The 24,108-nt window shown below is 42.0% G+C and overlaps 1 protein-coding gene across 2 annotated transcripts in view; it reads left to right on the top strand.

Moving 5' to 3' along the window:
* Positions 1-5,477, top strand: part of LOC139276034 (X-linked retinitis pigmentosa GTPase regulator-like) — a 215,056-nt gene extending 209,579 nt beyond the window's left edge. For both annotated transcript variants that reach the window (XM_070893415.1, XM_070893417.1), the window contains 2 exons: positions 2,296-2,774; positions 4,846-5,477. In XM_070893415.1, the coding sequence (XP_070749516.1) occupies positions 2,296-2,774; positions 4,846-5,082 (716 nt within the window). In that variant the 3' untranslated portion in view covers positions 5,083-5,477. The remainder of the gene's footprint in view (positions 1-2,295; positions 2,775-4,845) is intronic.
* Positions 5,478-24,108: the final 18,631 nt, after the last annotated feature.

The following is a 24,108-nucleotide window of genomic DNA, read 5'->3' as shown; positions in this document are numbered from 1 at the left end:
TTGTAATAAAATATATATAAACATGCTGATTTTTAATGTAAGCTGCCTACATTAATATTTTTTCGTCTTTCAGACACAAGTTTGGGACTTAATATTCAGCACTTGATGATTTGCTCATTTCTTGGCACCTGCCCAGGCACAAACACGGGCTTGATTCAGGACAACCTTGTACTGTGACTTGTCTTTCTGTATACAAATCCTAATATAATATTTATGCACTAGTGCTGCAAGTCAAATCTCAAACAGGTTTCACATGATACTTTAAATATTAAAGTATCTAATGTGTATAATAGTTATACATATATTCAAAACAGAAGAAAATTATTTTTATAATTAAGCTTGGTGAAAATAAAAGTCAGTGCAATCTCATACCAAGCAGCATGTCATGAACCACTCATTTCTGCTACTTAAAGATTGTAAAGTTATCATTATGTCTCACTAATTACAAACTATTTATTTTTGCAAAGCTGTACTGTTAAATCTTCTTGAAAACACAATTTTAAAATTTGCATTATGGTGTATAATACTGCAGCTGGAAAATCTAACCATGTAAAGAATATTAATCAAAGAGTATCGAATGAATATTTAACCCGTTTACCTCAATTCCACATCAAAGAACCAGCTGGAGATTTATGCACTCATGTCTAAATATTATGAAATGCCTAAAATTTTGGCTCACCTCTGAACTACATTATATTATTCAGTCCAAAGTATTATTAATGGTTACAAAAGCCAAACCAACCTGCTAGGGGATGCAGTACACTAGTGTGTGAAATAGTTAACCCTTCTTGTTAAAGTCAGAGTTCTTGACACACAAATCTGTGAACTACCACTACTTTCTTAACACGTCTGAGACCAAAATACCATCATGAGATAAGTATTGAGGAAGACCAAGAATGTGGATGTATATTACTAATTGACAGAGTCTGAAGCATCATTTGCACAACTGTGTACCATCGTATCTCAGCAGTAGCTGGGCTCTGGTTAATATAGCACAACAATTATGCTAAGTACTCTAGACACTGTAATGCCAGTAAAGTTACTTTACAGTTGGATTCCTTGTTAAGCTGACAGTTTAACAAGGATATTCTTTGGCGATAATAACACAGGTACACAACCTTATCCTGCTGGTAATCGTTGTGGCCGAGTTGGGTGGTTATGCCTTCCTCTGAAACACTTGTATTCACCTCGAGAACATCTGGGGAATTAATCATTGTTTGTGGTCATAGTATCCTTCCCTCTTTGATCGTTAACTTTTTGTGCTGGTGTATCCAACCTTGCTCGTATGCAATTTTGCTGTTTTGTTATACTATCTAGTCATTTTCTACCTCATTGTTCTCACAGATTTAAACTGTTACATACCAGTGTGAGACTAATTTTCTCTCCTTCATGTACTCAGAATATATGAATTTATAACTGATTTTTGTTAAAGATGCATAAATATTTGATATAGTTGATTACTATGATTAATCAACAACTCTATTATCGTATCTTGCAATTTCCAGGATGGTAGAAGGCAAAAGAAATGAATTTTGGCCTTTTTTGTCTAGCAATTCCTATGTTTGTAAATACACCAGAATTAAATAAGACAGTTTTAGCAATTTAAAATGAGCCTAATATATTTCAATTTTGAATACAACCCTGTGGATTATAAGTGAAGCCAGAGTAGATCACACCCAGTTCAACTAACTTTAACTTAAAGCAGTGTATATTAGAATGCATGCATTTATTATTGAAATGGTTTAAATTTAAAAATTCATGTTTTAACATGCAGTAAGTAGGTGAGATGGAACATATTGGAACATCAGTGTGCTGTACCATGGAGTGGTAGAAGAGGTTCTTTTCTGTGTTGAATAGATATTTGTGAAATTCCCAGTCTCATCCATACTAGTCATAGGAGGTGCTTCTCCACCAGGGAAGAAGGAGATGGAAGAAGGAAGTACTCAGGCCACTGTCATTCACCTCCAGTTCCTAGTTTCAGAGTAGTATTGATGGATGCTGGGGCAAGCTAGCAAACCACTGATTGCAGATTTTATGAGGTGTATGGAGACCAAAAAAGAAAATAACTTTCAGGAGAAAAGTTTTGCCCCCAACAACAATAAAATTACAGGGACTAGAGTATCTTTTTTGTGGTTATCACTGTCAGCATCTGTTATGGTAGAAATTGATAAGTAGTGGCTTTGTGTCTTATTGTAACTGTGTTTTAGCTGTAAAGCTATATTATATTAAAGTTTAAAATATATGTTATACTTGTTGGTGTTTTAAAGTCACAACTACATGACTTTTCTTTTAAAGACAAAGATATTCAGGAAAATGAAGTCACAAAAACTTCAGGAGAAAATGAACACACAAAAATTTCAGGAGAAAATGAAGTTACAAACATTTCAGGAGAAAATGAAGTTACAAACATTTCAGGAGAAAATGAAGTCAGAAACATTTCAGGAGAAAATGAAGACATAGAAAGTTCAGGAGAAAATGAAGACATAGAAAGTTTAAAAGAAAATGAAGATATAGAAAGTTCGGAAGAAAATGAAGACATAGAAAGTTCGGAAGAAAATGAAGATACAAAAAATTCAGGAGAAAATGAAGTCACGAAAATTTCAGGAGAAAATGAAGACAAAGAAAGTTTAAAAGAAAATGAAGATATAGAAAGTTCGGAAGAAAATGAAGAAAAAAAAAATTCAGGAGAAAATGAAGACACAAACATTTCAGGACAAACTAAAAACTTCATAAAAGGAAAAAAATCAAATGATTTACTCAATAGAACTAAAAATGTAAGTAGACTCAATACACTCCTTTCTCTTTCTATTATATTTTGTTTCATTTTTGCAGTTTAATGCTAGAGAGCAAACTACATTTCCTTTTAGTTACTGTTAAATGGATTTATTTACAACATACACAACTGATAAAGATAACTTTTTTTAGAAACAACATATTCACAGAAAACACTTGATTTCTCAGATTAATTATCTGGTGTCATGTGAACTAATATTGACCCAGAATTTGCGGTTGTAATGACGGCAAAACTGTCAGTGTTCACCGTCATTACTTTGTAGATCTGACAGCAACTTCTGGAGTCTGCATATGCACATTTAAATGCAGAAATCCTGAAGTTGTTGTCAGTGATACCCTGCTTCTCTACAGGGTGCGCTATTGCAGTCCTTGCAGATGGAAATCTTAGAAATCACTTGAATTGATGTGAACGTCAGTTTTTTACGCACTATTCATGGTGTAAAAACCCTTTTTTTTAAAAAAAGTTAGACTTATTGAATAAAGTGTAACTGCATTTTTAACGGCATTCTAAGTCATATTTACTGATGAACAGCTATTCTGGCACAGTAAAATTAATTTTGTGTTTGTGGAAGTCAAATTTGTCCATTATGATAAAATTCCTAGAAAGTGAAGGATAATTAGTGCTTTTTATTTCCTGGTTTGCTGTCTCTGAGAATTTTTCAATGTGATTGGCTGCTTGGCCTGCTTGATGACATCACTGTAGTCTGACGCTGGCGATCCTCTATAGGTGACGGCAGAATGAAATTAACATCGGGAAAGGTGAAATTCACGCCACAGAGATCGCTTGATCTAGGCAGAGAGCTTTCTTCGAGATTAGTGGCGAGTGCCATCACTTCACCACTGACTGCAATATTCGAGCCAATGAACTTTGTGTACAAGATAGTCACCATATAAAAGTACTAAAATGAGCTGACAAGTAGAAAAAAGAATGAGATGAGTTATTGAATAGCAGTTTTCTGCAGAAATCTGTTCTGTATCCCGATATAGCAGTGTACACTATGCACAAAAGATATTGAGCAATATATGAATTAAGCTGGTTCTTAATTTAATAGGTTACAGAACACCACTGAGATTTAACTTTTGTCCACAATAAAAAAAGTTGGGATATTGTTGGTTAGAGAATTTATACTGGAAAGCTCAAGGTCATGGTGAACTTTAAACTTTTCTGCTGAAGAGAATTGACCTAATAACTCTTAGGATCAGCATGAGGTTCTCTTCACTTAGTTTAGCGTACAAAAAATGGAATGTTCTTGAATACCAACAAGCCTGGGTAGTAACACCTATACCTGGAGAACATGTACTAGATCTGTCTGAAATATCTACTCATGAGTGACAAGTACTAGGCTTTGATATTAACCACAATGTTATCTCCCTCCCCCATTTCATCACCATTGCTTTTGAAAATACTAAAATTAAATATTAAACTGTTTTAATTACTTTTTCTCGCTTAATTTTCTTCCCTTACTGCTCCTCTTGTAAATGTGCCAACTCTTGCTGGTGTATGGTTCCATGGACACCAGCAGCCCTTCTGTGCCTCTTCACCAGTGACCATTCTTCATGTGTGAGTGCCGACAGTGAAACTTGAGCTCAGTCCAGTCCTGACTCAATGTCCTATTAATAGTTAGAGGTGAGGTCATGGAGGGATTTGAAAACAAGGATGAAAATTTTAAAAATCGAGGCGTTTCTTAACCGGGATCTAATGTAGGTTAGGGAACACAGGGGCGATGGGTGCTGTGACTTGGTGCAAGTTAGGACATGGGAAGCCGAGTTTTGTATGAGCTTAAGTTTATAGAAGGTGGAAGATGGGAGGCCAGCCAAGAGTGCATTGGAATAGTCAGGTCTAGAGTTAACAAAGGCATGTTAACGGGCAAATAAGGATGTTACACTGATTAATCAATACCACCAACAACATCTGTGGTTAATCTTTTTCCTAGATATAAGAAAATATTCATATTGACTGAAAACATGTTTATATTTTATTTGATATATCTATTTAAAAATCATCTTATCCTAGTGCCTCAATATAAATGATGATTCCTGGTGTAATTGCAGATGGCACTGTTTAAAGGACTTTCCACCAAAGAGTCTCGAGCAAAGGTAGTGAACAAGAAAACAAAATCAGAGGGATCAACTGCAGAAAAATCAACGGAAGATGAAACATATGTTGCGAATCTGATCAATTCTTCAGAGGATACTGGAGACACCACTTCATCTAATCAAAACAAAAAACATTCAGCACAGAGTGATTTAAAAAGCAAATATAAATCAATGACTTGTGTGTTGGTGTAAAGAACCAACAGGGGCAGGGAGAGGTAGCAGGTTCCTTCTGAGCAATTTCAGAAGAACACATTGCACTTTAATTATGCGGCGTCCCTAAATGTAGCTTCTTTCTACTTATGTACAATCAAATAGTTATGTGTCTATGTAGGCATCAGTGTTATTGACATCACTGTCTACGGAGACCTGTAATGAAACATTTGATGCTAAGCAAATTGGTTTTATTCTTGCAGGGTTTCAATTACAGTAATGGCGTAATATTTCAATAAATAATTTGATCAGGATAATGTAAATGGATATATTTTTGTATGAACAAGCTATGGGGTGTGACTGTTCAGGACTGTGGCTTTAATGGTGCTTTTCTATCTTTGTCACTTGCTATAAAACTTTATTTATTCTGCAATGTTTTCCCAATATAAATAATTCATAATTTTATGGAGGATGTAAATACAATTTGTTAAATGTTTTAAAATATTGTCCTTGGTATAATTTCTTAACTGTACTTTAAACATTTGGGGCCCGAAATTCATCGACATACCGCCCGCTTAGCGGCAAAAAATACAAGTTTTGTCAAAAAACAGCTACATACCGCTCGGCGGAAGATTCATCTTTGACATACCACCGAGCAGTATGCACACCATCCGCCATGTAGAACTGCCCGCATGCTACCCAAAAAGTGCAAGTTTAATGACACCGCCGACATACCACCGGAGTTGCATACCATTCTGGAGAAGTTGGTTTTACTCAATCTTAAGTGGGTGGGAATGGCTGGTAGTGTTTGGTGCCACCATTTTGAAATTAGGAACAGTCAGCAAAAGCAGCTCCTCAGTATTTCAGAGGTGAACAGTGACTTTACAGTGGGATTTACAGTGGGAAAGGTATTTATATTGGTACTGTACATTATTAAGATAGAAGGCATTTGAGTTAATATTTTTTTCATTGAAAAATCATTTGCGTCTATCTCAGGATATTTGAGGAGATTCTGGAGATTTAAAAAAAATGGGGCCTGTACTATCCCAGTCTGTACTGCTGACTACTTGTCCAATGCAGGATCCAGATGGGAAAAGGTTTGTTGAGCAGAATTATCAGGATAACGGAGGAGGTCGCAGAATGATGATGAGGAGGAGGAGGCCTTACCCCCAAAGTATTTTCAGGGAGAAGCGCTCATACTTGGACCTGACCAATCGACTGCGTTCGAAGGCTGAGCTTCCAAAAAGAGGTGATCAATGAGATTTGTGAGCTCATTAAGGCAGACCTGCAGCCCAGTATCACCAACATTACTGCACTCTCTGTCGAGGTGAAGGTAACTACGGCACTTTCCTTTTATGCATGTGGCTCTTTCCAGACATCAGCTGGGGACATATGCTGTATTTCTCAGCACGCAACTCATCGCTGAATTCGACAGGCAACTGAAGCACTGTATGCACGCCAGATGGAATTTATAGAAACATAGAAACTGGTGCAGGAGCAGGCCATTCGGCCCTTCGAGCCTGTACCACCATTCAATGTGATCATGACTGATCATGCAACTTCAGTACCCCACTCCTGCCTTCTTTCCATACCCCCTGATCCCTTTAGCCATAAGGGCCACATCTAACTCCCTTTTGAATATATCCAACGAACTGGCCTCAACAACTTTCTGTGGCAGAGAATTCCATAGGTTCACAATTCTCTGGGTGAAAAAGTTTCTCCTCATCTCGGTCCTATATGGCTTACCCCTTATCCTTAGACTGTGACCCCTGGTTCTGGACTTCCTCAACATCGGGAACATTCTTCCTGCATCTAACCTGTCCAATCCTGTCAGAATTTTATATGCTTCTATGAGATCCCCTCTTATTCTTCTAAATTCCAGTGAATCTAGTCTGTCTTAATATGTCAGTCCTGCTATCCCAGGAATCAGTCTGGTGAGCCTTCGCTGTACTCCCTCAATAGCAAGAATGCCCTTCCTCAAATTAGGAGACCAAAACTGCACACAATACTCAAGGTGTGGTCTCACCAAGGCCTTGTACAACTGCAGCAAGACCTCTCTGCTCCTATACTCAAATCCTCTCGCTATGAAGGCCAACATGCCATTTGTTTTCTTTACTGCCTGCTGTACCTACCTGCATACCTACTTTCAATGATGTACCATGACACCCAGGTCTCGTTGCACCTCCCCTTTTACAAATCTGTCACCATTCAGATAATAATCTGCCTTCCTGTTTTTGCCACCAAAGTGGATAACCTCACATTTATCCACATTATACTGCATCTGCCATGTATTTGCCCACTCACCTAACCTGTACAAGTCATCCTGCAGCCTCTTAGCATCCTCCTCACAGCTCACACTGCCACCCAGCTTAGTGTCATCTGCAAACTTGGAGATATTACATTCAATTCCTTCATCTAAATCATTAATATATATTTTAAATAGCTGGGGTCCCAGCACTGAACCTTGCCTGCCATTCTGAAAAGGAACCGTTTATTTCCACTCTTTGCTTCCTGTCTGCCAACCAGTTCTCTATCCATGTCAATACATTACCTCCAATCCCATGTGCCTTAATTTTGCACACAAATCTCTTGTGTGGGATCTTGTCAAAAGCCTTTTGAAAGTCCAAATACACCAATCCACTGGTTCTCCCTTATCCACTCTACTAGGTAGATCCACAAAAAATTCTAGAAGATTTGTCAAGCATGATTTCCCTTTCATAAATCCATGCTGACTTGAACGGATCCTGTCACTGCTTTCCAAATGTGCTGCGATTACATCTTTAATAATTGATTCCAGCATTTTCCCCACTACTGATGTCAGGCTTAACCAGTCTATAAACTTCCTAATGACCAGGGAGGCACAGAGTGAGAGGGCTGTGGGTGTTGCATGCATTGCCAGCTTCCCCAAGGTGCAGGGTGCTGTTGACTGTACCCATATTGCCCTGCGAGTACCATTACAGGGGGTGGAGGGGTACTGAAACCGTAAAAGATTCTATCCCCTCAACGTGCAACTCATCTGCGGCCATACGCAGCACATAATGGCAGTGAATGCCTACTTTCCAGGGAACATCCACGATGCGCACATCTTGTGTGAGAGCACTGTGTCTGACCTGTTGAAATCTGAGCCACAAGGTGGATGCTGGGGGACAAAGGGTACGGCCTCGCCACCTGGCTCTTGACCCTCCTGTGGAACCCTCAGACAGAAGCCGAGCAACGATATAATAAGAGCCCTATAGCCACATGTAATATTATCGAATAGACAATTGGAGTGCTGAAGCAGCGCTTTCGATGCTGGTCCACTCGGGAGGCAGGCTGCAATACAAGCCTGAGCAGGTTGCTCAGTTCACAGTGGTGTGCTGCATGTTGCATCATTTAGCAATCATGTGGGGACGGGAATTGCCACAGGGGATTGCGGGACCACCTGAGGAGAGAGTGCAGGAGACGGAGGAGGAAGAAGAGGAAAATGAGGGGAGGAGTTTGAGGAGGAGCTTCCAAATGAACCCATGGCACCACCCCCCCCAACAACACAGCGGAGGACTCATGGAGCGTATGCCATTGCAAAATTGTCATGTCAGCTCATAAATGAACGCTTTGCTTGAATGTGAAGAGCTGCGTTTCATCTTTTCCTGCACAGCGTGTGGGACCCTGATGACTGTTACCCCAAACTTTTGACACTGTATTAGAGTGCTTAAATTCAGTTGAAACGTTTTGTAAAAATATAAAAAAATATAGAACAATTGTAAAACTTTGCAAAACTTATAACTATGACTTTGAAAAACTTTAACAACTTTAACAACTTGAAATAAACTTTTAAAAATCAAACTTGAACTAATTTAAATTAACAATGAACAATCGACTGTACAACAAAGCACCCTTTACTGTCCTCGACCTCGTACTCCTCCCCACCGCCCCCCCCCCCCCCGCCACTTTCTTACTCCCGCCCTCCCCTGTCCCACTGCCCCTGAGCCCGGACCTCCCCATGGTGGTACCAAGCCGGCGTGCAGCAGTGCACCCCGAGTACTGTAGCTGCCGTTGGGGGTGAGACATTGCAGGCGCAATGAATGGGGCTTCAGGAGAAGCTTGTGATCCGGAAGCCACGGCTTCAGGGCTGGAAGCTGCTGGCAGCTCTCCACCCTCGGGTGTTGTCGACCCGACTACTATGGCATGGGGAATTTCCGCGCCATATCCCGATCCCGTCGATTGTTCCATCGTGGTGATCAGATGCGACATATCCTCCGACTGTCGTTCTGGTACCGCCGTGATGTTTCCGGCTATCGTAACCATGGTCTTGAGCAGCTCTCGACCTCTGACGACACTGGCCTTTGACCGACGCACCATGTCCTGGTATGCGCCTATCTATCTTGCAGCAATAGATAATTTCTGCACCAACCTCCGTCGCTGCGGCAAAGGCGCTGCAACGCTGGGGGTGACTTGCTGCGCACCGCTTGATCCCGCAGAATCCGAGGAGGCATGGGGGAATCCCCTGAATATAGAGTTGGTGGTGGAGGATGTTCCAGCTGGCCCAAATGTAATTGTTATCTCCTCCTCCTCCATCTCTACCCCCACCTCCACCGGCTCCAGGATGAGCTCCACTTCTTCCTTTTCCTCATCTCTGGCAGGGGTGAAATATGAAGAGGGTTGGGTTGACGCCAGAGGTGGAGGCAGTGGGTCTGTTGTCTGGTCTCTCTGCGGAGGTCTGGTCTGAATCCTCCAAGTCTGAAAGTACAAAACAATATTTAAAAGTGCTTGGCACCAGGGGAGGGGTCAGGGTTACATGACTACAGTGACGTAGCGCAGTCTTACTTAAATGTCCACCACTGCTGCATTACTGCATTAAATATCGCAGATAGACAATACATATATACATATGCATTGCGTTCCATGCCCCTAACATTGCAGTACATCACATGAGCCCAACATTACAGTGCAATAAACTTACATTACAATACATGAGGCCAACATTACAGTTACATTACATGACATTACACGACCGCAACACAGACCGGGGGTTGTATTGAACTGGCCACCCTGTGTGGGTGGGTCAACTCCAACGCCGGTGGTGGCACGGTTGCTATCCCCGACCAGCGACAGGGTACGGATCTCAATCTCCGTCAAAGGTTCTTGCGTTAGGGGTCCTCCCTCCGTACGCCACTGATCGGCTGCTATTGCAGATGTTTTCTTCTGCAGAAAGTAAAGTAAGTTAAAGTAAAAATCTTCAATCTATTTAACATCGCACACCACAGGCTCACACACCAACACACGCACACATCAAAACACTGCATTGATCCTCTTGTCATAGCCTGAAAGCACAAATACATTGCCGTAATCTTGGGATAAATAACATCATCCATGTGACACTGAACCTATATTTACATGGCACATGGGGGGGGGGGGCGGGGGGGCTGCATAAATAAAATCATTACTTACTCTTGCTACCCTCACCAGGTCGTTCCACCTCTTAGACACATTTCTCCAGTGAGTACCATTGCACTTGTGGAGGAGACAGCCTCTCCGATCTCATCCCATATTTTGTTGTACAGCTTTGGGGGTGGCTTTCTACGACCACCTTTCGTTAAATCAGAGTATCTCTCTGTGATGTTCGCCAACAGGGCAGGTAGCTCCGTCTCGTCGAAGGCGGGCGCCCTCAACCTCCCTTACTTCTCGGTATTCCTGCGCTTCTTTCTCAGCATTTCCATTATATTTATATTTATTATATGATGTTTTATTCATAAAATATATATTATTAGTATTGTATTATTATTTGTTATTATTTGACTTTGGAATCTCTGATGAAAACAACCGACCCTCGAATACTTTGCTGCACCTTCTCACTCTCTCTCTCTCAACTCCAACTCTCTGCGCATGCGCAAGTGACCCCTGACCTCCGAAATCGCAGGGAAAAAGCATCAGTAAAAAAATGTTTTTTTTTAAATTGCACATGCGCAATGTAGTGCCACACCGTCCATCGAGAAGAAAGTCGATCTTGATCGACTATAATGCTGCATACCGCCCGCTGCACACTGCTCGCATAACGGCGAAAATATTTTGACTAAACTAGCGGTCTTCAGTCTCGGCAGTATTCCAGCGGTTATAAACCACGCACTGCCGGAATAGCACTGAGAAATGGGCGGACCTTACATCCTGATGAATTTTGGGCCTTTGGTGTTTACTTCAGGTTTTACTTTTTGAATGGAAGACCACTCAAATCAATTTGAGTCATCCGTAAACTGGAATTTTCCATAATTCTCCTGTTTTTTAATACAACTGATAGTAAGTAATATGATGAAATTTAACGTGACATTTCAGCAGAATTGAATTAAGTGGCTCAGAACTGTCATTTCACAGTGAAACAAACCCATCCTAGATTTGCTGATATATAGCCGGTTTAAATTTACAGTAAGCTGTAAATGTGATATGATTTTTTTAGTGCCTTTCGGAACAACAATAACTCTCATGGACTTTTAAACAAATCTTGAATAAAATGTGAAATCTCAAGAGTTTTGTCTTTTACAATACAGTTACACTTCAGCTGCTTTAATCTTTTTTAGCAGCAGCAGCAGCAGCAGCAACTGTAATTCTTTTCTGGTTCTCAGTGAATAGCAATAATTGTGTAAATCCTGTTAACAGATATAAAAGAAAACCTGGGATTTTAAAACATGCTTTAATGTAGTCATTCTAATTTGTTTTGCCATATTTTTAATATCTCATATTTGACTAGTCTGTTTACAAGTACATTTGAAAGTCACAAATGCCATACCACTGGCCCTCCATTTGCTCCAATATCATTGTAGCTGTCAGTTTGCTCAACCACTCCCTCACCTGCCTTTGATGACCTTGTCCTCAGCAACACCTTCACTGTCTCCTATACTGGTCCTTCCCCCTGCTCTGTTCTCTATCCTCACTCCCTAAAGCGCAAAGTTGAGTGCATCTGGGAATAAGTGGCTTAGACATCCATCACTAGATCTAGCGGGGCCACATCAATTTCCATTAGGCCTCATTCTCCTTTGCCAAAACCATCCACTCCTCTAGGATCATCTTAGAAAACAAAGATAACCCTCAGATTCTTTTCTCCACCATTATTGGAGGTGGCTTCTTTTGGATGAGATGGTAAACCGAGGCCCAGTCTGCCCTCCAAGTAGACATAAAAGTTCCTATGGCACTATTTTGAAGAAGAGCAGGGGAGTTAGCCCCGGTATCCTAGCCAATATTTATCCCTCAATTAACATCACTGAATCAGATTATTTGGTCATTATCGCATTGCTGTTTGTGGGAGCTTGCTGTGCGCAAATTGGCTGCTGCGTTTCCTACATTACAACAGTGACTACACTTCAAAAAAATATCTCATTGGCTGTAAAGTGCTTGGGACATCCAGTGGTAGTGAAAGGCACTATATAAATGCAAGTCTTTTTTACTATTTCCTTAAACCCATTTCCTCTGCCTCCTCCATCCTCACCTCTTAACAAGTGCAAGGAACTTATGGATCTCCTTGTCACTAAGATAGAGACCATCTGTTCAACTTCCTGTGGCTACCCCTCTTCCAACAAGCCAAATCTCCCCCAAGAACATTCCCACCTACCCTAGCGTGAATCCACTCCCACTGAGTCAGAAGGTTGTGGGTTCAAAGCCATCCAGAACTTGAGCACAAAATCCAGTGCTGAAGGAGTGTTGCATTGTTGGAGGTGCCGTCTTTCAGATGAGATGTTAAACTACAGCCCCATCTGCTCTCTCAGGCAGACATACAAGATCCCACTATTTCAGAGAAGAGCATGGAATTTCTCCTCGGTGCCCAGGCCAATTAATTAGTGTTCCTCAACCAACATCACGAAAACAGGTTATCTGGTTATTTTATTGCTGTTTGTGCACAAATTGGCTGCAGTATTTCCTATATTACAACAGTGAAAGTACTTTACTATAAAGTGCTTTGGGACATCCTGAGGTTGTGAAAGGTGCCATGTAAATGCAAGTTCTTTTATCACACTATGCCTATTCCCTAACATGCTTAACGTTTGTCTGCATGTGCTTTAACAGATTATGTGCATGGGAGACTCAAATTTTCTAATAAATGTATCGATCTGTAGTCATAACATTAGGTTAATGGTGATACAATCACAGAGCGAAAGTATACAATATGTGGTCACAATTGTACCAAAAGTTTTGTGTTTCATTGTTTTATGTTTGTGACAAATGTAGTATCCACTCTGTTCATTGTGGCTGAAATTGTGGCGGAATGAGAATGCTTTAAAGGAAAGTTTTACCATATTTTGATCTAAAATATTGGTAGCATTTGAAAATGCAAAATGGTGGCTCTGTGGACATGACTTAGTCCAGAGTTTATATAGTAAACTAGTTTTACAAGAATGATGGTATGGAAAGCAAAGTAACTCGCAGCCATCTACATGGTAGGGTGACGTAATTGTTGTTTTATGATGTTCAGACACTTACGATCAGTAAATTTTGTTGAAGCGCAAAAAATATAATTGCAAATCCACTGAAATGCGCAGAGCTTTTTAAAAAATACATGTTTTTTAATGATGGGATTCACAGAAAGTGGATACTACATTTAGAAAAGTATAATTACAGTCCTTGAAAATAAATAAGACTTGGCAAATCTGCTTCTTGTCATGTATCTGCTTGGTCTCTCTCTACCTGAACTTTTTTTGCAAAAATGGTTAAGCCACCCCCCACCTCCTTATCTGACATTATTTTATACAGTATCAGTTGTGGTAAGAAAGAGAACCAGTCTAGACATGTGGCTAAACACATGAGCAGTTTCCAAAAATGCCCAGTCTGAAAGGAACAAGTCATATTAACAAGTTTGGCAAAGATTCAACAGAGTAACTGACAGAGAGCAGGATTGTACAGTTATGTGGCCTGCCTTCACAAGTGAACAATTGTAATATTCCACTGCTATCAAGTTTATTTTAGTTACACCATGTATGGTAGTAGGAGTTAATGCACGTTTTCTGAGGGAAAGGACTCCTGTTTCAGTGCAGAGACAGAAGAGTAAATGAGATCCTCACAGACAATATTGACCAATGCTAGTCCTCTTTGTTTTGTCCTTTTGTTTAGAATCTAACATTTGTGATGTTTGTTAGACTTGTGACTTTTATCTTCCTTCAATTTAAGGGAACCAGTAAACGTAAACTAACTCTATAATAGGTTTTCAGAGTAATAGTTGAAGAAAGTTGTATTCTTTTACAATCCAGTAATCTGATGCTGTTATCAGTGATTGTAGAAATAACTTGGAGAAGTTTTGGCGTGTAAACCTAAACATTTTAAATGCAATTCATTATATTGATGTGTTCAATACATGAGTAAACTTTGAAACAGTTTGAATATCCATTATGGTCTGCCAACCACCTCACTTCAATTGTTTATATTTTGGCCTGCTGCCAATCCCCTTTCCTGAATTGCTCCCAACTAGCTAGACTCCTTTTTATGCAGCCGTCTCAAATCTGTGCAAGTGGTACTTGCATAAACTTTGCAAAGCGATCTTGGTGTTTGTCAACTTCTGCATGACTTTTCCATACTATGTCATCGTTTTAAATCTTTTACACAATTCTTCTGACATCTTAACGCTTTGTAGTTCCCTTATTTTCTAGAACTGAACTTCGAAGGCCTTTTTCTTCCGTCTGTTTCAGCTATAGTCTCTCAGTCCTTCCTGGGTTCCCTCACAGTAGCCCCTTTTACAATTTGGGGTCTTTTTTAAAAATCCTTCTGACTTCAGGTTTTTGGTTTTCAAGTTTTATATCACTCTTATAAGTGAGTCCTAGCTCCCTATGTCTGTGAGAGAAGCTCCATTAGACTTTCCCCTGGTGATCGCTGGGCTATCGCCCATCTATTGCCCAAATAGGCTGACTATCGCCCATTTTACCTTAAACATGGAAAGTTGGGCCAGAACATCGCCCAAAGGTTGGCGGCCCAACTTTCAGCACACAAGAATTTCACATCGCTGAGGTGGTCACCCACCACAACTTTCACCACATCGCCCACATATTGCCAGGCTGATCGCTCACCGAGAAAATCGCTGGAGAAAAGCTGCTCCCGGCTGGCACTTCGGCAGGACTCGGCACTACGGACGCCATTTTGAACGTGGGAGGAAGTGAGAGGCTGCTTGAAGAAGGGCTTATCAGGAGAATTCATTTGAGAGTTATTTTAAGGGCCTTACTGACTCTGGCAATCATCTGCTCACATATCTATTTATTGAGCACAAAATTTAGGGCATGTAAAGCAATAGTGATGGGGTCTGTAATTTCTCTACTGGTATTGGTCAATAATCACATGCTGCAGACTGAAGAAGGGAGGAGGTATATTGAAGAGCATTATGTGCCCAAATCAAAGAGATGGCAGACTGGCGGAGGAGGAGACCTTACACCTGACGAAATTACAGGGAAAAGCAATCATACCTGAATTTGTCCGATAACACGTGCCTTAGGAGGCTGTGCTTCTGAAAGGAGGTCACCGCTGAGATATGCGAGCTCACCAAGGGGGATCTGCAGCCTACCAGCACCATCAGGACCGCACTGCCTGTTGAGGTAAAGGTTACTGCGGCACTTTCCTTTTATGCATCAGGCTCCTTTCAGGCCTCAGCTGGCAACATTTGTGATATCTCTCAGCACGCCACACATTGCTCCATTTGACAGGTGACTGAAGCCCTTTACGCTCGGAGGATGGACTTTATAAGCTTCCCTGTGACCAGGGAGGCACAGACTGGGAGGGCTTTGGGTTTCTCGAGAATAGCAAACTTCCCCAAGGTGCAGGGAGTAATAGACTATATGCACATCGCTCTGAGAGCACCTTTACAGGATGCGGAGGTGTTTCGTAACTGAAAGGGATTCCACTCCCTGAATGTGCAGCTCGTTGTCAACCACAACAAAATAATCATGGCAGTAAATGGTAATTTTCCCGCATCCATGATGCACACATCTTATGTGAGAGCACTGTCTCTGATCTCAGCCACAAGGTCACGGTTGGATGCTGGGGGGTAAAGGATATGGCCTTGCCAGCTGGCTCATGCCCCCGCCCCCTCCCCCCTGCGTAATCCCCAGATGGAAGCCAAGAAGCACTACAATGAAAGCAATATAACTACATGCAATATCGTCGAAAAGACAATTGGAGTACTGAAGCAGTGCTTCAGATGCCTGGACCACTCTGGAGGCAGCCTGCAATACCACCCTGACCAGGTCGCTGAGTTTATTGTGGTGTGCTGCATGTTGCATAATCCTGCTATAAGGAGAGGACAACAATTGCCAGATGGGACTGCCGGTCCACCTCAGGAGAAAAGGGAGGCGGAAGAGGAGGACAGGAGGAGGATGACAAGGACCTCAGGGAGGACAATCAGCCTGGTAATGAACACATGCCCCCATGTCACCCTGCAAGACTGGAAAAGCCCCATGGGAGTTACGCAGCTGCAAAACTCTTGCGTCAGCAGCTCATAAATGAACTTGCATGAACTTACATTGGTGACAGTTACAGTTATGGAAAGACAACATTTGCAGCTGCGTTACATTTCATCCTTGCCTGGCTTGGCCATTGTTTTCGAACAATTGTATTCATGTTTTACCTTACCTTATGTTATTATAAGACACTGCACAACAATTGTAAAATGCAATAAAACATTTTAATAATTTAATAATTTAACAATTTAACAATTTTTAACTTTAACACCCCCTCTACCCCAACAGTCACCCAACAATAAAATTAAAAAACAACAATAAGAACAATATAACAACAATAACGACAATAAAACAACCCCTCCCGACCTGCGGCCACACTTCCCTCCAGATCCTGTACCCCCCCCCCCCGTGTCTTAACACTCTGTTTTAATCTCTGGGTAACAGGACCAGGACGACTTGCAGTAGGTGACCTCAAGGCATGCTGCTGTGGGAGTCGGGGGTGGTGGGGGGGGGGGGTGGGGTGGGGGCGGGGGGGGTAATGGTGGCAGGATCCTTTCAGAGGGTGGTAGAGGAGAAGACATTGATGATGAAACGACTTCCGAGCCAGAAGTAAATTCTTCCTCCTGACTCGCATCTGTGCTGGCGGTTGGTGAGACATTACCTTTCCATGATCATTAGCTGCATATCCTCCGTTATGCAAGCGGACATCCTGGCCATTGTTCCCCGTCAACTCACCAAATGCCTGGAGGAGCTCCTGCTCCTATTTCTTATGTTCTTATGATGTTAACCTGAGAGTAGCACAGAAGCTGCATGCATAACATGACATCATTCGTATATTATAATGAAATGACGTTGCATTACTTTGAATTAACACAGCTTTACACATTACTCACGTGAGGCAAGGGAGGGTTCTGCAACACCATGGTGGTGGATGAGTGACTGTGGGTCCCCACAAGTGCTGCTGCATGCTCCTTGAAGTCTGTCAGCAGCTGTAGCTGAGCAGGGCCTCCTCCGGTGTGCCTCTGCTCAGTTCTGTTGTTAGATATCTTCCTCTGCAAACATGACAAGAGCATAGAATGAGCTGCGGTACTAAGCTAAGTTCATGGAAAGACAACAGGTTCCAACGTTATATGCTCCTATGGTTTGTATCCACAATTGATGCATGGTTATAACATCTACTTTCGGATAAAATATTTCATAAGATCGCGTTTAGGATCTAATGCTTGACACAAAACATCTCGACTACAATCTCCAGGAGGGTCCCCGGGTTGGGGGGGGTTAGGGGTCGGGGGTGGTGGGGAGGTAATCAGGACTGCTCGGGAATGACAGGAGCTAATGTCCGATAATGTCCCAGGGCAGACAGTGAGCCAGGGCCGCTCTCCCCCAGTCCAGGCTGGCTCGCTGTGTAAGTGATAGCAGCCGGAGAGACTGACACACTCTGGCTAAAGGTGACTGGACCCCTCATTGCTCAGTCGTGCCCCATCCACCAGCATAACCCAAAAGGAGACGGTGCCAAAATTAGACTTAAAAAGGGTGCACGTTCCAAGCCCTGCCCTGATCTTAGCAGGGAAGAATAACCAGCTTAATTTCAATCCGGGAGATTTACATATTATGTGGATCATTACAATTTAATATATATTTAATACTTACTCTTGCCGAAGCAACCAGGCTGTTCCAGCGCTTGCAGCACTGGTCCAACCCCCTCGCCTCGTGCGACGCCGACGAGACCACGTTGGCGATCTCACCCCAAATCTTGTGGTATGCCCGGTGTGGAGGTTTCCCACGCCCACCTCGGGTTAGTTGGCCCCACCAGTTATGGACCTCACTGACGAGGGCCTCATTGGCCTCATCCGAAAATGGCTTTGCCCTCCTCTTCCCCTCCACCTCCTGCCCACTCTCAGCAGACTTGTGTCCTGACATATTAATAATTCTTTTCACTTTTCTCTCTCTCTCCTCTCACCTGCCTTTCTCTCTCTCACTCTTTCTCTCCCCTTACCTTCTGCGCATGCCTGGATGACCCCTGACCTCCCAAATCATGGGCAACCTCCTTTGCAAAAAAAAACGCATGCGCAGAAAGCCCATTGCTTAGGGGACGCCTTGCCTTCCACATCGCTCAGGCCCATTTCACATCGCTGAGTTATCGACCCCCCTAAAAAAGCCGAAAGTAGTGATCCGAAATAGGGCGATCTTCCAGCGATCCTGAGAGCTGAAACATTACTAAGGCTAGAACATCACCCATTTTTTGGGCCCTAGCGACCTAAGTGGAAAGTCCAGCCCAGTTAAACTTTAAGTAAGGTGCCAAGGATAATGACAGAACAACCTTTATGTTACTTGCTTTTAACTAGTGGAATAATCCTATGCCTCTGCAGGACACCTCTCCTGTCTTCAATAAGCAGTAGACCATCACAAATTCATTTTAAGTTTAACTCATTCATCAACTTTATTTTCCAAAAATGTGTAAGATGTATATATATTTATTTCTGCCAAGCTCCGCAAAGTAAAACAAACATTTCACAATCCAATGTTAAGCTATTCTTTTGTAGAATAGTTATATGCATTGTTTCTTATCTGATATTTGTTATCAATACAGGAGCTGATGCTGGCTTGAAATATTATTTGGATCCTTCTAAACCCACTGCTTCTTAATTGTCCCCAAAAATATTTACTGGGACTGCTATGCTTTTAACCATTGATCACATTTGAAAATAACTGGCTATACAACAGAACAAATTATATTTTTATTCATTCTTGGGATATGGTGTCGCTGGCGAGGCCAGAATTTATTGCCTATTCCAAGGTATGCTTGAGAAGTTGGTGATGAACCATTGCCTTAAACTGCTGCAGCCATGTGGTGAAGGTACTCCCACAGTACTGTTAGGTAGCGAGCTCAAGGAATTTGACCCAGCAAGGATGAAGGAATGGATATCTATTTCCAAGTCAGGATGGTATGTGACATGAAGGGCAACTTGCAGGTGATGGTGTTCCCATGGAGCTGCTGCCCTTGTCCTAGGTGGTGGAGGTTGTGGATTTGTGACATCATAGAAGCCTTGGCATGTTGCTTAAGTGCATCTTGTAGATAGTACAATAATCTAGGTCAAAATTAATTGCATTAAAAAAAAATGGGCTAATAAATGAAAGTCAGCATGGATTTGTTAAAAGGCAAATCGTGTTCGATTAACTTGATTGAGCTCTTTGATTAAGTAATGGAGAGAGTTGATGATGGTCGTGCGGTTGATGATGTGTGTATGGACTTTCAAAAGGCATTTGACAAAATACCACATAATAAACTTCTTAACAAAATTAAAAAGATAGTGGCAGCATGGATAAAAAAAATTGGCTAAGAGACAGAAAGCAGAGAGTAGTGGTGAATGGTTGTTTATCAGACTAGAGGGAAGTATACAGTGGTGTTCCCCAGGGGTCGATATTAGGACCACTGCACTTACTGATATATGTTAATGACCTGGACTTGGGTATACATGGCATAATTTTAAAGTTTGCAGATGATACAAAATTCGGAAATGTAGTAAACAGATTTCAGGAGGACATAAACAGACTGGCAAAATGGGCAGACACATGCAGATACGCTTAATCATTCTTTGATTCTGCATACGGCAGCCATGATGCACCGGAGGTGAAGGAAGTGGATGTTTAAGATGATGGGTGGGGCGCAGTTCAAGCAGGCTGCTTTGTCCTGGATGGTACCGAGTTTCTTGAGTGTTGTTGCAGCTGCAACCATCCAGGCAAGTGGAGAGTATTCCATCAAACGCCTGACATGTCTTGTAGATAGTGGAGAGGCTTTAGTGAGACAGTCACTGCAGAATACCCAGTCTCTGACCTCGAGTAGCCACGGCATTTATATAGTCTGTTTGCTTGCTAGTGGCTTAACTCCTCCCTCAAGCCTTATAGCATCATTTGTATCAAGTTAAGTTTACTACAAGATTATGGGCTAGACTTTCCATTAGTGTCCAGATTGCCCAAAAGTGGACGATATTTCCAACGTTAGTGTTTATATTGTTTTTTGAGATCGCCGGAATAGCGCCCATTTTCAAACCCGTTAGTTTCCATTTTATAATTTGGGCATTAGTGGGAGAGATGTTAAATGGGTGTTAGCGGGTTTTTCTGTGTTTTTCTGTCGTAAAAGGCCGGCATCCATAGCAACGGTCTTTTCCGCATTTCAGGAGGTTATGGGTCATCTGCACATGCGCAGAAGAGAGTGAAAGTGGAGAGAGAGAGAGGGAGGAGAAAGCTTGTGTTGGAGATTGAACAGTTGAGAGTATTGTGAGTTTGGCATTAATTTAGGTCATAGGAGAGCTAAATGCTTTAGCGAGGAGGCTAATGCTGCCTTGGTGGCTGAAGTGGAGACTAGGTGGGCACAATTGACCCAAGGTTGACGTGGGAACCCCACCGCCTGGGCCTATCAGCGAATTTGGGCAGAGATTGCAGAGGTAATCTCTGCCAACACCCACGAGGTAAAGGAGCCGAACCAGCTGGAATGACCTTGTTGGGCCCGGAAGAGTAAGTATTACATATTTAGATAATTTTAATTGTCTTCAAATAGTTGTAACGTTAAACACTGGTGAGTCCATACCATGAAAGGCGAACATCAAACATAACGTAAATCAACTGTAACTGTCACCAACGTAATTCAAACCTTTAATTTATGAGCTGCAGACACGATAGTCTTGCAGCTGCGTAAATAACACCAACATTGGTTCAAGCAAAGTGTTCATTTATGAGCTGCTGACGCAAAAGTCTTGCAGCTGCGTAGCCACCACGGGCTCTTTCCTGCGGTCTGGGGGGGTGGTGGCGGGGCGGGGGGGGGGGCATGGTTTCAACGTCAGCCTGAGTGTCTTCCACAAGGTCATCATCAACCTCATCTTCTTTCTCTTCTCCTCTCTCCTGAGGTGGACTGGCAGACCCATTTGGCATTTCTTGTCCCCTCCTAATAACCAAGTTATGCAGCATGCAGCACACCACAATGAATTGTGTGACCTGCTCAGGGTGGTATTGCAATTAGCCTCCTGAGTGGTCCAGGCATCTGAAGCGCTGCTTAAGCACTCCAATTGTCTTTTCAACGATATTGCATGTGGCTATGTGCTTTTCATTGTATCACTTCTCAGCTTCCATCTGGGGCTTACACAGGGGTGGTCCAGCTGGCAAGGCCATATCCTTTATCCCCCAGCATCCAATCGTCTACTTGTGGCTGACTCTTAAATAGGTCAGAAACAGTGCTCTCATGCAAGATGTGCACATCATGCATGCTGCCTGGAAATTTTGCATTGACTGCCATTATTATTTACCTGCGGTTGACAACGAGTTGCACATTCAAGGAGTGGAATCCCTTTCGGTTCCAAAAAACCTCTGCATCCTGAAAAGGTGCTTGCATGGCGATGTGCGTACAGTCTATTGTTCCCTGCACCTTTGGTAAGTTTGTTATTCTCGTGAAACCTAGAACCCTCTCACTCTGTGCCTCCCTGGTCATAGGGAAGCTTATAAATTCCATCCTCTGAGCGTAAAGAGCTTCAATCACCTGTCGAATGCAGCAATGTGTGGCATGCTGAGAGCGCAAATGTCGCTAGCTGAGGCCTGAAAAGAGCCTGATGCAGAGAAGGAAAGTGCCACAGTAACCTTGACCGCAATGGACAGTGCAGTCCTGATGGCGCTATTAGGCTGTAGATCTCCCTTAATGAGCTGGCATATCTCACTGATGACCTCCTTTCGGAAGTACAGTCTCCTAATGCACATGTTCTCGGACAAGTTCAGGTAAGACCGCGTCTCCCTGTAATTGCGTCGGGTGTAAGTTCTCCTCCTCCTTGATTGGGCACATAATGCTCGTCAACATACCTTCTCCCATCTCTAGTCTGCAGCATGTGAGTAGTCATCAATACTGGCAGAGAAATTACAAGGCCCCGTTAACAATTACTATTATATGTATTCTTCAGAAATAATAAACTTTCATCCGAAATCTCATAAAATAATGTTAATTCGTCCACAATATGCGAAGATATTTCTTCTGATTTTATATTCACCTTAAAGTAACTCACAGATTAAATCAAAGCTCCCCAGAACTTGAAGCAATCTTTTATATGAAAGATACTTCAATTTACAAAATGGATTCCATAACGCTGGGTTAAGGTCAGCTGGGTGCAGCTTTTTTTCAGCGTATTTTTCGGTGAGCGAGATAAGGGGCAAATACCGAAAGTAACGCTCGGCGATCTTCTGGGCGGTTGCTGGCCATTAGTTTCCTTCAAAAACTGTATTCTGGGCGTTGACGTCATAAAAATATGGGCAGGCGGTTTAATTAATTCCCGGCGTTAACTTGTTGCTGAAACTAACGCTGGCGATAAATGGTCGTTAGTTTCCATTTTTTTGTGAAATGGGCGATAAATGGGCGTTATATCTCATCTCAGCGTTTAAATGGGCGGTGTGGGCGGTAGCGGATAGAAACTAATGGAAAGCCTAGCCCTATGACTGTAGCTGGTATTTAAACGCCTTGGCCTGGAATTTCCAATAGGTTGCACTGTTTTTTTGCAGTGCAATTCACCCAAAATCGTCTAAACCAGCGCAAAAGATCACAGAATTTTAAATGTGAAGTACGTTCAGCGCAACTCGAGTTTCTGCGATCTTTTGCGCTAGTTTAAAAAACATTGTGCTGGAGGCTGGCCCCGCCCACAAACTGGCCAAGTCCCAATCGAATTGGTGACCTTTGCGAGTTTCTGCTATTTGCACTCGTTTGATGACTTTCTAAGAGACTCTGAAAAATTAAGCTTTTTTTTAGGGTAAAGCACATTTTAAAAGCTTTTGAATATATATTTTTTTAATTTACCGTATACCAATATAACTAGCAAATCATTCTGCAGAGTTTTTTAAGTTATTTTTAGTTTTTTTAAATTGGGTTACTCACAGCTGGTGGACTAGACACTCTGATTAAAATGCTGATTTTTTTTTGTGCTCAACTTTTTTTGGCTGTATTAATCAAACTACACCAAGTTACCACTCTTAAATATACAAAGGAATTTTTTTTAAGCAAAATATTTTTTTAAATTGCATTCTAAAATGCTACTTGATTGTGCTGGCTCATGGCAGATTTTGCATTCACTAATATGCAATGCATTTGAGCAGAAACTTGAGGGACAAAAACACTTCTCAAAACTAGCGCAATTTTGGGCACAATTTGCGCCCGGATCGCCGATTGCACCCAAAGTCGAAACTCTACCCCCTGAAGTATTGTGGCTGGATTTAAAGGGACATTCAAAAAGCAGACAAAAATCTTTATTTTTGTTACAATACCTTAGTCCTTTTTGCTGAATTTCCCAACTCACAGAGTTTATTTTAAATTTGTCTCCTCTCTATTCCAGTCTCCTTACTCAGCTCCTCCCTGGGGATTCCAGACTCTACTATTCCATGCCCTCCTGGCTGGCCTCCCATCTTCCAGAAACTTCAGCTCATCCAAAACTCTGCTGCTCATATACTATCCCACATAAAGTCCTGCTCATTCATCACCCCTGTCTTGCTGATCTACATTGGCTCTCATTCTCCCAATGCCTTAACAATATTTTAAAATATGATCCTCATCAAGGTTCCCTGTAAGCTGCACTTTGTTCTGCGCGGCCTGTTTCTTTTAGTGCGTGATCCCTTTATATTTCCACGCATTTGCGGCATTTATATGGGG

The sequence above is a fragment of the Pristiophorus japonicus genome, chromosome 11 (assembly GCF_044704955.1).
Source record: "Pristiophorus japonicus isolate sPriJap1 chromosome 11, sPriJap1.hap1, whole genome shotgun sequence".
In the NCBI taxonomy this organism is placed as follows: Eukaryota; Metazoa; Chordata; class Chondrichthyes; family Pristiophoridae; genus Pristiophorus; species Pristiophorus japonicus.
This window is presented reverse-complemented; position numbering and strand designations above follow the sequence as displayed.